At 42.6% G+C, this 17,111-nt stretch overlaps 1 protein-coding gene across 1 annotated transcript in view; it reads left to right on the forward strand.

The window, feature by feature from the left end:
- LOC309551446 (allantoinase, mitochondrial-like) overlaps positions 1-17,111 on the forward strand; it is a 77,530-nt gene that overhangs the window by 20,290 nt on the left and 40,129 nt on the right. Inside the window, exons 2-5 of the mRNA XM_082252033.1 lie at positions 1,143-1,300; positions 3,221-3,372; positions 9,661-9,775; positions 16,420-16,566. Coding sequence (XP_082108159.1) covers positions 1,143-1,300; positions 3,221-3,372; positions 9,661-9,775; positions 16,420-16,566 — 572 coding nt within the window. The remainder of the gene's footprint in view (positions 1-1,142; positions 1,301-3,220; positions 3,373-9,660; positions 9,776-16,419; positions 16,567-17,111) is intronic.

The following is a 17,111-nucleotide window of genomic DNA, read 5'->3' on the forward strand; positions in this document are numbered from 1 at the left end:
CAGTTTCCAAAGCAAGCAAAGTCCTTTCTTGTATTAACAGAGGCATGGACTCCAGAGAGAGAGATATCATTTTGCCCCTGTAAAAATCATTAGTAAGACCTCATCTGGAATATGCAGTTCAGTTTTAGGCACCAGTTCTTAAAAAGTATAATCGGGGAACTGGAGAAAGTGCAGAGAAGGGGAACCAAACAGATAAGAGGCATGGAGGAGCTCAGCTATGAGAAAAGATTAGAGGAATTGAATTTATTCTCTCTTGAGCAGAGGAAATTAAGGGGGGATATGATCAACATGTATAAATCCATAAGGGGTCCATACAGTGAACTTGGTGTTGAGTTGTTCACTTTAAGGTCAACACAGAGGACAAAAGGGCACTCTTTGCGTCTAGAGGAAAACAGATTTTGTCTCCAAATATGGAAAGGTTTCTTCACCGTAAGAGCTGTGAAAATGTGGAATAGACTCCCTCCAGAGGTGGTTCTGGCTAGCTTACTAGATTTCTTTAAAAAAGACCTGGATTCTTTCTTGGGTGTACTTAATATAATTGGGTACTAATATTTATAGGTAAAGTTGATCCAGGGAATATCCGATTGCCTCTCGGGGGATCAGGAAGGATTTTTTTCCCCTGCAGTAGCAAATTGGATCATACTTTGCTGGGGTTTTTTTTCGGCTTCCTCTGGATCGACTGCGTGTATAGGATTGTGTATATGGGATTGCATGGTTGGGTTTTCATTACTGTTTTTTTTTTTTTTTTTTATTGGTTGAGCCGTTAGACTTGTGTCTTTTTTCAACCTGACTATGTAACTGTGTATATGCAATGGGACCATGCAGAATTTCCTCTAACAGGAAGTGAGTTAACAGTAGCAAAATAGTAGGAAAAAACGTTTTTGGACAATTGGAGCAAGCAGAGAGCAATAGAAGGTTTTTTTTGTTTGTTTTTGTTTTTGTTTGAGTTGAGTTATAAACACATACTTGAATAGATTTTTTTTTTTAACCAGACATTAGTGTCACCTTGATTGTATTCTTTCTACGTACATTGTATAGTAGTATGTGAAAAATGACTAGATTAACAGGTGAAATACACTGAACAATTATTTAATTACTTCTATGCAACTTTATATGAGTAATCTCTTATCACATAATTACAGGAATAATAAATTTCACACTGGGATCAAAGATAAGTATAATTCGAAGTAAGAGAGTCATACTTGCCAATACTATATCTTCCTGTGACATCATCATTACTGATGGCAAGATTAGCAGTATCCTGCCATGGGGAAAACAACAAGTGACCAGTGGAGCCAAGGTAACACAGCTATTAAACCTTGACCTGTGTATGATTTTAGTATAATCCATATGTGTATCAGTATTATATGAATATGTTATTTGGGGTGTTTATGACATTGTTAGATGTAGAGAAATAAAGTAAACAAAATGTACTGTATTTAGAAATTTGCAATTTCCTAAACTCTATACATTTGAAATTATAGTGTTCTAATCATATTTCCAAGATAGCATTAAAGGTAGGGTTGAGCTAATCAATTAGCAAACCAAGTGACTCCACAGACATTTTTGATTCCTCTAAATATATTCAATCCAACTTTTGGAGTTTACTTAGTGTAATTACCTAATTAAATTGAAAAGCAGAGATTTGAGCATGGATCTTTTCTAGATTGGTATACAGAGATCCCACTGCTGGAGACCCAAGAAGTAAAATTAGTTCTGTTGATCGTGAAAATAATCAGTTTTCAGTGGCGTGTTCTTTTTTTGTAAGCAGCTCATTTACTGACACATTGCTTGCATATTGTACCACAGCTACCAAATAATTCTAGATAGTGAACTGGTCATGGTATAAAATATGACATAGGGGAATATGGGGTAAATGTTACAAGAAAACTTCGGAAACTGTTCCAATAGAGTTTAGCTATTTGTCACTTTTTTTTTAAAGTAAATAATGGTAGAATTCTAAATTGGTATAATTTATCTGCATCTTTTTTTTTTTCAAGAATAACGTTTATTGAAAAATTCCAGGAGTATGCATGTATGATCCATATATGTCATATAGCATATATAAAAGAAACAATAAGTATAGTCACAATCAATCCCAACAGCAACACACATGAACAACCCCCTAGGCACCTACAAAATACATAACCATGCCTCAAATAGAATTTTAGAATCATAGAAACAGTCTGTTCATCACCAGGTCTACTGGTGCTAAACCAGGGATAAGCAACCAGCTACCCAAAATTTTCTTGCATTAAGTGGGATAACCCTAGTGTTGATGGACAACCCACTCATTACAGAGGGTATTGCCCATGTGGTCTATCCATTCTTAGGGAGAGGGAGGAGTTGTACTCTTTCAATATATCAAAATGAGTTTATGTGCCTGAAATATGACTCTAGAGACTGACACCTTGGTATGTGACTCTGGCAGTGCATTATCCAAGATACCTAACACACATTGTTAAGCTTGTGAAGATTGTTAAGCATCTAGCAAATCAATCTACTTCTGACATCATTTAGAATACCTGTGTGACAGGAGCCACATTGATTTTAGGGCTTCATATTAGTTTCAGGGCTATAAAGTCCCTCATAATGAAGCTGAATAGTCTGGGAATTGGAAAATGGCAAGTTATTTTTAAGGGTTCTCAAACAGGGACAGTATTTTGGTTTATAGTGGATTCTAATGCCATATAGTATCTAAGCTATCTAAGGCCATATAGTATCTAAGCTATCTAAGGCCATATAGTATCTAAGCTATCTAAGGCCATATTGTATCTAAGCTACCTAAGGTTATATAGTATCTAAGCTACCTTAGGCTTTATTTGACCCCATACACACAGATGTTACAAACAGGCAGTTCAGTTGTGTTTTTTACTGGCTACTGACTGCCTACCTCTAAAGCAGCATAGTGGCCTCTCAGGTAAGTGGACATTGCTATAGTGGTGCAAAAATTCTAACTCAGTGGGCATAAATTGGCAAGCAATGCCTGCAAATTGCCTCTAAAGAGAGGTTTTCAGAAGATCCATAGAGACCGCTGCCTGTATGAACCTAGCCATAGTTGGTCCATTCATCCACTAGATACAACATAAATGTACACTAAAATAAAGTCATCCAATGCCTATAAGAATTTAATAACTGAACTAACAGTGCCTACAATTACTGGCCCCTGCTGTTATTTATTTTGTTGATTTCATACCACCTATGTTTTTTCATTCAATAGTTGCTGGATGTAGGGGATCTTGTGGTCATGGCTGGCATTATTGACCCTCATGTACATGTCAACGAACCTGGACGTACAGACTGGGAGGGCTACCGGACTGCCACACTGGCTGCTGCTGCTGGAGGGATCACTGCTATTGTAGATATGCCACTGTATGTAATGTACCATATGATGGCAGTTTAAAGGGGGATCTCCATATTAAAGGGCAACAAAAGTGTTTTTACAGTTTGTCTTTCTATTCTGTAAATGCGTGAGTGGTCAGCTTTATGGAAAAATATCATAAGCCAAATTTGGAGGCTGCCATTTCTGGCCTCGCTTTTTGAAAAACTTAGCTGTCTGGTTGTCATGTTGATCCTCTGGCTTCAGTACAATTAGCCACTGTCCTGGGACAGATATACAAATAATAGCTGCAAACATTTCTGTGACTTCCCGGATCTGAACACTTGCCGTTGGTTGTTGACTCTGTGGGCCATGTCTGATGGGTTAGCATAACAATCAGACAACAAGCATTTTTAGCAGCAGGTCAGCAATAGCAGGCACAGTATTATCTCAATACCAGTTCACCATACTGTATATAATTTTAAGTAGTGTTAAAGTTTCCAAATGTTTTTAGAAGGTGACATAAAAAACTTTGTGTCTGTATATAGTCTGTACCTGGGAATAGCCATATACAAAAGGCAATTTTCTAACAATTTCAAACACTTTCAACTAGCTACTGATTACAAAAATTACTGCAATCACTTTATATAGTTAAATATTTATAGAGAAGGGATGTTGCTAGGTTGCTTTGATATGTTCATTTGTTTTTGCATTTCAAAGTTGGTTGAAAGCGGTTGAAAGCAAAATTGTCCATGATTATGTGACCTGTATTAAAGGGAACCCACTCGGGCAATATGACATGTGATGCTTCTATGAAAGGAAAACACTGTACATCTCTCTCTCTCTTTCTACTACTATTTAAACTAACAGCGAAGTGCTGTCCCTGTATTACACGATGAGAATGTGGAAGAGAATTAAATTTCCACAAATGTTGGTGCATCTTAGCAAAAAATGTTGGTGCATCAATCAGCCCCAATTTACGCTTGAGCATTTTCAGCTCGTTTCTCAACACTTAACTATGCTCAGCATGCAGAATCCTAATCTTTCTAATTATCCCTGTTCAAATTTGTACACCCAGTTACCCTGTGCTCTACGCCCTACGCTCAAAATGTACAAGAGCTTTTTTTGAGCGTACTCAGGCATTTTCCCCCCATAGACTTCAATGGGTGCACCAGTAAATGCATGATGTGCACATTTGTTCCTGAAAGACTACTCTCTTCCTTTAAAACTGCTCTCCAACTCTTTCGCAGCCCAGGAAACAAATACCTGAAGCTTGATACACGTGCAAAACCCTTATTCTTAGGTTTAAAAAAACCCCAAAAACGCTTCAAAATCACTAGGAATACACTCTGCCATATGGTGGATGGAGCTGAGAACTTGGGCGCAGAGATCTTATCCTTTGATTTCTTGACTATCAGTTCTTGACTATGAATATCCAAACTTGGTGGATGATTCAATCTGCTACTATCTACCCAAAACTGGCATGTCTTTTCTGTTGGAAACCCTTAGAGTAAACTGTTGGCATATTTGGCTCATCATCACATTTCCTGATTTTATAATAGTGTTGGCTCCTATAACCAGGCCTGTACAAAAAACAGGCTCGGGAATGCAAAACCAATCAGCCAATTCCTCCAGGAACTATGGAAGGTGGGGAGGGGGGTTGGCGCATGTGGGACCCCCATGCTATAACACAAAGGGACACTGCAACACAAAGGGGGCCACACTGCAAAGGAGCACCCCAATAATTACAGTGCCCCCCACAGTGCAGCCCCCCTACTCCACAGTGCCCCCTCACACTACAGTGCTCCCAGTAATTACAGCTCCCCACCACAGTGCCCCCCCATCACAAAGCCCCCAGCAATCACAGCCCCCACCACAGTGTCCCCTAGATTATAATGTATTTAAAGCTGGGCTTCCACCTGTATTTGAGTTTATTAAAAGTCAGCAGCTACAAAAAGTGTAGCTGCTGACTTTAAATAAACACACTCACCTGTCTCACGGTCCAGCAATGTGGCTGGTGGGAGCCTCGGTTCTCTCCCTGTTCTCCAAACGGCACTGGCATCTCTTGTGTGGGCACCCGGCTGTGACAGCTCGCGTCTTCACAGCTGGGTGTGCATTGCACATGCGCGAGTCACGCTCCGTCTGTGATGTGTCCCAGAAGATTGCAGGGAGAAAGGGGGAGAGGAGAACTTCCGCTCGAGCCACCTAGGGGCCCTTCTTAAAAAAAGTGACATGCCAAATGTAATATTTCAGGGGGTCAGGAGGCCTTAACCCCCTTAGCGGTAATCTCGGGGTATTTTTTTCATGCTAGGATCGGTATCCCCGAGTCACGCTCGGGGTAGATGTGCAGAGCCTGCAGCGGGGTTCCTTACCTTCTCCTGGCGATCCAGTGATGATCTCCAATTGCTGTGATCGCCGCCGGGATCCCCGCCGCGCCGTCCGTCGCTCTGATGACTTCCTGGTTCCGTTTCCTGCAGCAGCAATGGTGCATGGGAGCGGAACTGGGAGGGAAATTCAAATGTTGCACAAACACATAAAAAGGAGGTGATACAATGTAATCTGAGAGGATTACACTGTATCACCTTAGTATCAGACACAGTGCCCTTTCAGTGCCCCTTGCCATTGTCATTTGTGACAAATAAAACCCTTTGAAAATGATCCCGCACCTGACCTAAGAGATGTGCGCACTTGGTGCCCTCTAAACAGCGATGCGGACCAGGCAGCGCCCCGGAGATTCCAATTCACTGGTTCTCCTGGGATGAAGGTTGATGTAGAGAGTGACAACCCTCTGGTGTACCTGAAATTATTTCTTACTGAGGAGGTCATTTTAAAAATTGTCACAGAAACCAACCGCTACCATGAGCAGCAATCCGCTACGCTGCGTGCCAGATTTTCCAGATCCAGAAAATGGGAACCGGTCACTAAAGAGGACATCTGGCAGTTTCTGGGACTCATCATCCTTCAGGGGGTGGTGGGGAAACCGCTCCAGAAATGGTATTTGACCACCAATAAGATACTGGCCACTTCATTTTTTGGCACCGTGATGTCCGAATACCGTTTTTCACTCATCATGAAGAATTTACACTTCGCCAACAACGAAGAGTTTGATGAGGCCACACATCCTGCGCCCAAACTCAAAAAAATCTGGGAGGTGAGCCAAATGATTGTCACCAACTTCCAGCGGACCTACGTGCCAGAAAGGGATGTCAATGTGGACGAAAGTCTGATGGCCTACAAGGGACGCCTGAGATGGATACAGTTTATTGCATCCAAAAGAGCGCGGTTTGGCATCAAATTTTATATGCTCTGTGAATCATCCACCGGATATATCTGGAATGCGGTCATTTACACCGGTAAAGGTACCAAGTTCAATCCCAGGTATGGGATGGCCACATCATCTGTCCTTTCACTGCTGGACCCATTGCTGAACCAGGGATATTGCGTGACAACGGAAAATTTTTACACATCTCCGGAACTTTATGAGGTTTTGCTCCTAAACAAAACTGATGGGTATGGTACCGTTAGGCCAAACCGGCGTGACATGCCATCAACGTTTGGCAGGAAAAAACGAAATAAAGGAGAGATGGTTGCCTTTCAAAAGGGTAAAATGATGGCAATGCGATGGCGAGACAAAAAGGACGTGTGTCTCATGAGCACCGTGCACAGCACCTCCATGGTCCACACAAAACACGGAAAAGATGCGCTGAAGCCGCAAGTCGTGATCGACTATAATCACACAATGGGAGGTGTCGACCGAGCCGATCAGGCAATGACATTTTACCTGGCGATGCGGAAACAACAGAAGAAGTATTACAAAAAGATTTTCAGGCATCTCCTTGAACAATGCCTTTGGAACGCCTATATCCTTTATAAAGCAAACACTAACATACCTCTTGTTCATTCTGACTTTATCTGGAAGGTGGCTGAGCAGATTTTTGCAAACCACCCAATGCCATCAGTATCTGCTAACAGACCCGGATGACGTGCTGTTGACGTTGACAATCCAGAACGCCTGACAGGTCGTTATTTTGTAGACTTCGTACCGCCAACCGCAAGAAAGAAAGTTAGCGCCTACCAGGATGTGCGTCGTTTGCTGTTCCAAGAGAGATGGCAATGGAAAAAAAGTCTGAAAAGAAACAAGGTACTATTGTCCTGATTGCAACGTCGGACTTTGTCTAGTTCCATGCTTCAAACTGTTTCACACTCAGGATGTGTATTGAATTTCTTTGTTTGACAAATTTCATTATTTTTCATTGCATTATTGAATAAAATGATATTATTGATTAGATTATAATTCATGCGTTTGTGTTTCAAATTTTTTCACATCTGGGATGTCTACTAGAGTCTTGTTTGGTCAGGTTTAAGTAAGTAATTACTAATAATTGTAGGCCTACAATACATAACGCCAAATTTCCATGCAAAACATTGTACCGCTTTTGGTACAGAATTCCTGACATAATCATACCGCCAGGGAGGTTAAAGCCATTTTTGGGTGGAACTCAACTTTAAGTCTAAAACCTGTAGACTGAATAGTGACCCTTGACAGATGTCATATGACAACGACTGCATCAATTTTAAAAGCCATGTTTTAGAAGACTCTCCCATTAGTGACATTATCACTTCTAACTACTGTTCTACTGCTAAAATTAATGGAAACCTTTACTGGGGTAGCATGGAGCCTGCTGATACTGACCTTCCCATCTAAAAACACTTTTTGGCTGCCATTCTGATCTCATGATTTCAGCACTTTTTCAGTTATGGGTAGACATGTGCACGACAAACATTTGTTTCCTTTTGTTTCGATTGGTTGATCTAGTTATTTAGTTTTGTTAAATTCAGTTGATTCCTTCAATTTGTATTCATATTCAGAATTCGTTTTATATATTTTTTGAAAATGTATGGATTATTTCTATTGGAAAAGTTTGAATCGATACATTTTGAATCAATTGCATCGAAAACTTTAGATTTTTTTCTAACAAAAGAAAAATCTTCATCAAATGATTACAATTACTCTTTAACCGGTTCCGGACCGCCCACTGCATATTTACTGCGGCAGGCTGGCCCTCCTGCGTGAAACGATGTAGACCTACGTCGGTCGTGCTCGTGCCCCCACTCGGCAGCAAGGACTCCGATGCACATGGCAGGTGGCTCCGATTGCTGTCTGCCACCTGGGATCGCTCCCCGTTGAGAGAGAAGAACGGTCAGCTGTTGTAAACACAGCTGACTGTTCTTCTCTCTGGAATGATCACAGAGCTGCTGTGATCCTTCTATTTAGGATCACAGGTCTCTATGATAATTTCACAAGCCATGCCCCCCCACAGTTAGAATCACTCCCCATGGCTCACATTTAACCCCTTCCCTGCCAGTGTCATTATTACAGTAACAGTGCATATTTTTAGCACTGATTACTGTAGTAATGTCACTGGTCCCCCCAAAAGTGTCAAAAATGTCAGTTAGGGGTCCGATCTGTCTGCCGCAATGTCGCAGCCCCTCTAAAAATCGCAGATCACTGCCATTACTAGTTAAAAAAAACTGTAAAAATGACATAAATCTTTCCCGTAGATAGTAGACGTGATGACTTTTACACAAACCAATCAAAATACGCTTATTGCGATTTTTTTTTTTTTTTTTTTACCAAAAATATGTAGCAGAAAACAAATTGGCCTAAAATGTTAAAAAATTTTGATTTTTAATTTTTTTTTTTGACAATGTTATATAGCAGAAAGTGAAAAATATTGTTTTTTTTGTTGTTGTTTTTTTTTTCAGAATTGTCGCTCTTTTTTTGTTTATAGTGCAAAAAATAAAAATAGCAGAAGTGATCAAATATCACCAAAAGAGAGCTCTATTTGTGGTAAAAAAAGGACATCAATTTTATTTGGGTACAGCGTCGCGCAACCACGCAATTGTTGGTTAAAATAACACAGTGCCGAATCGCAAAATATGGCCTGTTCATTAAGGGGGAAAATCTTCCGGTCCAGAAGTGGTTAAATCACCTTTGGCTTAACAAAAACAGCATTATTTTGAAATGATACTCTAATAACGCACACAGTCTTTGATTTCAGAAATATGTTTACAGTTTGAATTCAACTGGAATTCGATGTAAAATTTGAGAATCATTTATATTCTGCACATCAATTAGTTAAAAATGCTAATTTTCTGTATCAGTCATTCACCTCACTACAAGCTTTTCAGGAATGTCACCATTTAAAACATGGTGCTGAGTGCACCATAAAGAAATTTTTGCGCATAGCCTCTACCTGATCTGCTGACGCGGGTGCATTTTAGAAAGTGCACACAACATTTGGAAACACAACATGTATCCTTAACTTGTGTCTTTACAGAAACAGCCTGCCTCCCACCACATCTGTAACCAATTTCCGCACTAAGCTCCAGGCTGCTAAGGGACAGTGCTATGTGGATGTAGCATTTTGGGGTGGTGTCATCCCTGATAATCAGGTGAGCATACTTTTATGTTTCGGATTTTATTTTTAATTGCCATGGTTGGTATCTAGAGATCCTGGGTTCTTTCTTGTAAATTTTCAGGCTATATTTGAAGTTATGATTTCTTCAGATGTGGTGGATATCTCCTTTTTAAGATGCACCCATAAATTTTAGATCTGGTGTGTGAATTTGTATAGAAAATGTGCTGTTTAACTGTAAGTGTATATTGCTCCAAAAGTTCTAGATTACATCATGAGTCCTAAAGCAAGATTTTGTTGGCTCCCTAAATCCCTGTAAACATATCCCCTGCTGAATCAGAGCTGAATGAGATAGATGTCACTTTTGTTATTTCAGCTATTTCAGTTTGTATCCACATTCTGACAGCACAGCAGACCCATGTTTGATAAAAAATGGACTTGCATCTGTTTACATCAGGTTACCTCTGATCCATGATGTTCAGGTCCAAAAAAAATGCAGTCCTTTTCCATTTTTTATTTTTTTTGTAGACCTGGATGGACTTAAGTGGTAGACAGTTGCAAATGAATGCAATTCCATTTACCTTCGTCTGACCATAGATTTGAATGAGGCTTCTGATTAGCTCAGCCTAAAAAACTAACAAGTGTGTCTGATCGAAAATCCCATGTGAAGTAGGCCTAAGAGAAAGAGTACTACTCTCTTACATTCATGGACAGTAATCAGTTCAATGAAGATTATTAGTATCAATGTTTACTTTCCTTTGGTGAAACAGACGAGAGGAGGTGACTAGAGTTGAGCGAACACCTGGATGTTCGGGTTCGGCTGGTTCGACCGAACTTGAAAAAAAAAGTCTGGGTTTGTGACCCAGACTTAACCGGAACTTTATCCCGAACCCCATTGAAGTCAATGGCGACCCGAACTTTTGAGCGCTAAAATGCCTCTAAAACAAACATGGAAAGGGCTAGAGGGCTGCAAATGGCAGCAAAATCATCGTAAGAGCATGGCAAGTGTCCTGCAAACAAATGTGGATAGGGAAATAACCTAAAGTAACATAAAAAACTGAAAAATAAAAAAGAATTATCTTGAATGATGTAGGAGGAGGACAAAGCCCATATGGAGTAGGATGTTGAGGTGGCGGTGGATATGGCGGTGGATATGCCGGTGGATATGGTGGTGTAGGTGGAAGCGGCAGCGGCAGCGGCAGTGGAGGAGGAGTAAGAAAGATCAAATCCCAAATCAAAAATCTCTTCTTCTTTTTGATGACTCTATTAGCATGGTTTCCCAGGGCCATCCATCTAGCCCTGCCCCAGAAGTGGAAGAGATTGAGTGCACCGATGCCCAACCCCTTATGTCTCAAGATGAGTATATGGGAGGACCATCGCAGCACGTCTCAGATAATGACGAAACACAGGTGCCAACTGCTGCGGAATTCCGAATTGTGGAGACCGACAAGGGTTGCAGGGGTGAAGACTGCGTGGAAGATGATGTGGAGGACAATGAGTTCCTCGACCTCACATGGAATGAACGTCATCCAGGTGACCTGAGTAGTTTGGAGGAAGAGGCGGTGGTCGCACAGAGCCACCAGCACAGCAGAAGAGGGAGCAGGGTGCAAAAGCGGAGCGGCCATGCCCTAGACACTATGCCTTCTACTGCCCAACGCAGCAAGGGACCGAGCACACCAAAGCCAGCTCAAAGGAGTTCACTAGTGTGGCAGTTCTTCAGAAAATGTGCTGATGACAGGACACGAGTGGTTTGCACGCTGTGCAATCAAAACCTGAAGCGAGGCATAAACCTTCTCAACCTGAGCACAACCTGCATGACCAGGCATCTAAGTGCAAAGCACGAGCTGCAGTGGAGTAGACACCTCAAAAACCAATAAAGGTCTCTGGCTCCTCCTGCTTCCTCTTCTGCTGCTGCGGTCTCGGTCTCTTCATCCACCTCTGTAGTGACAGTGGCACCTGCCACCCTACAAACAGAGGATCTGCCAGCAACACCACCACCTGGGTCACCAACAACCATCTCCACAATGTCCCATGGAAGCGTATCGCTTTCTATCTCCCAAGCACTGGAGCGGAAGAGGAAGTACCCCCCTACCCACCCGCGATCCCTGGCCCTTATGGCGGTGGCTGTCCCACAGTACGTCGTGCCCAGCCGCCACTACTTTTCCAGGCAAGCCATCCCTTCCCTGCAAGACCAAGTGGGTGACAAAATCAGGTGTGCACTGCGCAACGCCATCTGTGGCAAGGTCCACCTAACTACGGATACGTGGACCAGTAAGCACGGTCAGGGACGTTATATCTCCCTAACAGCACACTGGGTAAATGCAGTGGTGGCTGGACCTGAGGCGGATAGCAGTTTGGCGCATGTCCTTCCACCACCGAGGATTGCAGTGCGCTTCAGTTTGCCTCCTGTTCCTAACTCCTCCTACTCCGCTTCCTCATCCTCTACCGCCTCCTCATCCGGTCAGCGTAACACCTTCACCACCAACTTCAGCACAGCCAGGGGTAAACGACAGCAGGCAGTTTTAAAACTTGCCTGTTTGGGGGAAAAACCCCACACCGCACAGGAGTTGTGGAGGGGCATTGAACAGCAGACCGATGAGTGGTTGGTGCCAGTGAGCCTCAAGCCTGGCCTGGTGGTGTACGATAATGGGCAAAATCTCATAGCAGCTCTGGGCCTAGCCGGTTTGACACACATCCCTTGCCTGGCGCATGTGCTGAATTTGGTGGTGCAGAGGTTCCTTAGAAATTACCCCGATATATATGAGCTGCTGCAGAAAGTGCGGGCCGTCTGTGTGCACTTTTGGCGTTCTCCCCCTGCTGCTGCTCGCCTGTCAGTGCTCCAGCGTAACTTCGGCCTTCCCGCTCACCGCCTCATATGTGACGTGCCCACAAGGTGGAACTCCACCTTGCACATGCTGGCCAGACTGTGCGAGCAGCAGCAGGCCATAGTGGAGTTTCAGCTGCAGAACGCACGCATGAGTCGCTCTGTGGAACAGCACCACTCCACCACCAGTAGCTGGGCCTCCATGCGAGACCTGTGTGCCTTGTTGCACTGTAACATATGCAGACTAGGCCGCAATATTATCTTTTTTCCCTTAATGGGTGTTTATTGAATAGCGGAATAGAACAACAGTATCCAACGAGTGTATCTCACAGTAAAATGTGCAGACTAAGCCGCAATGTAATATTTTTTCCCTAAATGGGTGTTTATTGAATAGCGGAATAGAACAACAGTATCCAATGAGTGAAGAGAAAAGGGGAGGCGTATGGTGCTGCCTGTGAATCACTTACTGCTAATTAGCATAGACCTAGATAAAGTGCACAAGTGCAATATCCATTAAACAACTCCTTAAAAAAATGTGAGATAATAGTATTGTGAAAATAAAATTGTGCTGCGCAAATAATGAGTGAAAGTCTGCTGTGGTCCACCAAATATTACCACCTGATATCTTCAATAATTAGGAAATTGCAGGAAATGCCCACTACACACCGCACGCCTAACAGGTTAGATACTGTTGTTCTATTCCTGTCACGATTACTGGGTCAGGCTCAGAGTCCAGTCCCAGGAAGCAGCAGCACAACCGTGGTCAACAAGCAGGGTCTGGTACACAAGAGATCAGCCAGAGTGTGGGAGTGTGGGAGTAAGCAGAAGAGTAGTCGTAGTAGTAGTCGTAGTCTTAGCCGAAGATCGGTACACAAGCAGTGAAGAGCAAAATGGCAGCAGGCAGAGGCGTAGTCCTGGAACGTAGCTGGAGGTCGGTACACAAGTAGAAGATTTGGGAGGATGAAGCACACAAAGCTAGATCTTGGCAAAAGCACAATAATCTGGCATCAGAAGTTCCCAGATCAGGCTTAAATAGGAAGTTCAAATGAGTGGCCAAAGGTTCAGAGTTCACAGGAGGCTGGGCAAGGAACTAGGCAGGAAACTGGACAAGGTTTGGTTACCACATAAATTTAGAATGCATAGATATCAGCTGCTGGATAGCTCAGCAAGAAGAAGCCAGAAGCAACCATAGACCTGGGTTTGAATCTGGGCCCTGACAATTCCAATATTGAATATATTGAAAATATTGAAAACCCATTTGAATGAAAAACTGACAAATAATTTTTTTACCCTAAATACTGTAAAATAATTATTTTTCCCTCATATTGGTGCTTTTGAAGAGCAGGTTAGAAAAGCAATGTCTGTCTGACATACAGTCTTTAAAGTTAAATATGAAGGAACATTTTTTTTTTCTTTTTTAAATGCAGATTAAGCACACACATATGCACTGAGGTTGCATGAAATGTGCAGCACTGCACGCCTAACAGGTTGGATACTGTTGTTGTTCTATTCCGCTATTGAATTTAAAAAAAAAACCCATTTGAATGAAAAACTGAAAAATTATTATTTTTTCCCTAAATACTGAAAAATAATTATTTTTCCCTCACATTGGTGCTTTTTGAAGAGCAGGTTATAAAAGCAATGTCTGTCTAAAGACTGTATGTCAAAGTAACATATTAAGTAAAGGAGTTTAGGCGAGGCTGGAGAGATTGCTTGTAGGGAAAGCATAGGAACGATCTGCTTTATCATACAGCGATCTACATTGATTTGATTGTGTGGGGTGCAATGCACAATCTTTTTGCCCGGAGGGAGAGATAGGAGTTTACTGTAGGGCCAAGCTGGAGAGATTGCTTGTAGGGAAAGCATAAGATAGGAACAATCTGCTTTAATCAGACAGTGATCGACATTGATTGTATTGTGTGGGGGTGCAGTGAACAATGTTTATGCCCTGACCTGAGCCAAGTGAGGAGGAGAAAGGAGAAACAAAAAATGTTATCAGTCTGTTAGGCGTGCGGTGCGGCACATTTCATGCAAGCTCAGTGCATATGTGTGTGCTTAATCTGCATTTAAAAAAGAAAAAACATTTTATCTCTCCCTCAGCAGCAGCAGTCAGGAACCTCTCCCTACAGTAGTTATAGCAGAGTGACACGTGGCGCTGTGTGACTCCAGCTTATATAGAGTCTGGGTCACATGCTGCACTGGCCAATCACAGTCATGCCATTAGTAGACATGGCTGTGATGGCTTCTAGGGCACACTAGTTAAATGCTTGCTGATTGGCTGCCTTGCATCTGTTGAAAGCGTGCCATTAAAACCGCGCCAAAACATCAAATAACGTTACCAAACAACGGACAGTACCTGAACATACAGTGAAATTTTCGGGTCCGGGTACCGAATACCCAAAAGTCCGGTACGAACACGAACAATACAGTCCGGGGTCGCTCAACCCTAGAGGTGACAAACCGGTACCACTGCAGGATCTTGTGAGTGATGTTGTGTGGGACTATGCATTAGCCATCAGGCAAAAGATCATTCCACTGGTTAGAGTACTTCTGTTTACTGGGGACTCTGGGCCAGCAAACAGAGCCTCAGAGGACCATGCAGAATGCATTTTAAAGATTGGAGCCATGCCCTATGGGCAGTCGGTATATGTAGGACAGTTTCAGATGGATCTGAATTCTAGACAATGGCTGCAGAAACATGAAATGTTACATTCTGGAGTTTGTCTGTGAAGTGGAAAGATATCACCTTCAGATACTTGGCTATTTTCCAGGCATATAATGAGCTATTGAACAGAATCTCATCACATAGCGTTGCCTTTCCCCTACTTTTCCTACTGTTCCTTTGAGTTTCAATGGAAAACATTGTTTTCTAAAAAAGGCTGTAGGTATCAAAAGAGCCTTCTTACAAGTAATTTGCTACTTGAGTATTTTGGGGGGGGGGGGGTCATTAGCCCAGATTTTTGATGGGGCACAAAGTTAGGTTTATAATCTCCCTTCATCCCAATCCTCAACTCATGAGCTGTGAAGAATGACTAAAAGGTCAAGGGTGCATGAGAGGGTCAAAAGCATGATGGTCCAAGAGCACTTCAGGTTAGAGCTACTGCTTCTTCATTTAACTGGTTATGCTGATTTTGGCATCTTGTAAAGATGCTTCATGAAATGCTCTCCTAGGATCTGTGCCAGGTACATGCTGGATTCTATTCCCCAGTAGTGCAGGGAACTCCTTGGATTCACCAAGGAAGTGCAGGAGTCCATGAAAATGGAAGTTTGAACTTACCTGCTTCTCCTTTTTTTTTTGTACCCTGCAAGGTCATGCCATAATGTGCTAGTATGCTAGTGTACTCTAGTGTACTAGCACACTATGTTAACCTTACCTTAAAACGAAGCTCTTCCAACGCCGTTGTGTCAGCTCAGCACTGCAGGAGCTCCCATCTTCCCCCATCTTGCTTCCGTGTTCAGGGACTCTGGCTCTGTGACTGGCCAGAGCCACAATGACGTCACTCCCACACAAGCACGCGTGAGCTGTCGTTTACAGCACAAGGCTCTGAAGGAATGGCTCGTGTGGCCGTTCCTTCAGAGCCCATGTGCCAGTAATATCAATGGCTACATGTAAAGTAAATATTTCCTAAACTTTGCACCTTTTTTTAGGCTTGTCTATAGGTTAAAGTTAGTGATGGAAGTTTAATTCCACTTTAAACCAGCCAAAGTCAATTGGCTTGGAATATATAACAGTGCAGGGGACGATAACTAGCTCAGTTGAGAAGTGACTATAAATGATTAGAGGTGATTTAGAGGTCAAATGATGTCACATAAAAATGTTAGCATGTACTCACCACTAATATTACTTTCTATGGCAGGTGGAGCTGATACCTATGCTAAAAGCAGGTGTTGCTGGATTCAAGTGTTTCCTTATCAACAGTGGAGTACCAGAGTTTCCTCATGTCAATTTGATGGATCTACACACAGCCATGGCCGAACTACAAGGAACCAACAGTGTTCTACTGGTTAGGGACGATAATAGTGTCTTACATGATTTCATTCTTTTTACAAGCAGAAAAGCAAAACAACCTGTTAATTTTAGATAATATGTTAAGAGAAGCTCCAGTCTGTAAAAAATAAAATGAAAAGTCAGCAGCTACAAATACTGTAGCTGCTGACTTTTAAAATAAGGACACTTACCTGTCAAGGGATCCTGCGATGTTGGCACCCCGAGCGGATTCGGCTTCGGGTGCAAGTAACGGCATTGTAAGTAAGGGAAACTGGCAATGAAGCCTTCAGGCTTCACAGCTGGTTTCCTACTGTGAAAGCACGATTCACACTGCACTTTCTGAATTTTCCTGCCATCTTCTGGGACCTGTGTGTGTCCCAGAAGGCAACAGGGGGAAGGAGGAGGGTCTGAAAATGTTGTAGATCGCTAATCCTACCCGGAAGTGGGAGTGGGTACCTGTCAAAACCAGGTACCCCCCCCCCCAAAAAAAAGTGCCAAATGTTGCAGTGGAGTTGGGAGGTGGGAACAAGCAGAGCTTGGGTGGAGTTCCACTTTAAAGAG

The sequence above is a fragment of the Pelophylax lessonae genome (assembly GCF_965119305.1).
Source record: "Pelophylax lessonae genome assembly, chromosome: 3".
Taxonomy (NCBI): domain Eukaryota; kingdom Metazoa; phylum Chordata; class Amphibia; order Anura; family Ranidae; genus Pelophylax; species Pelophylax lessonae.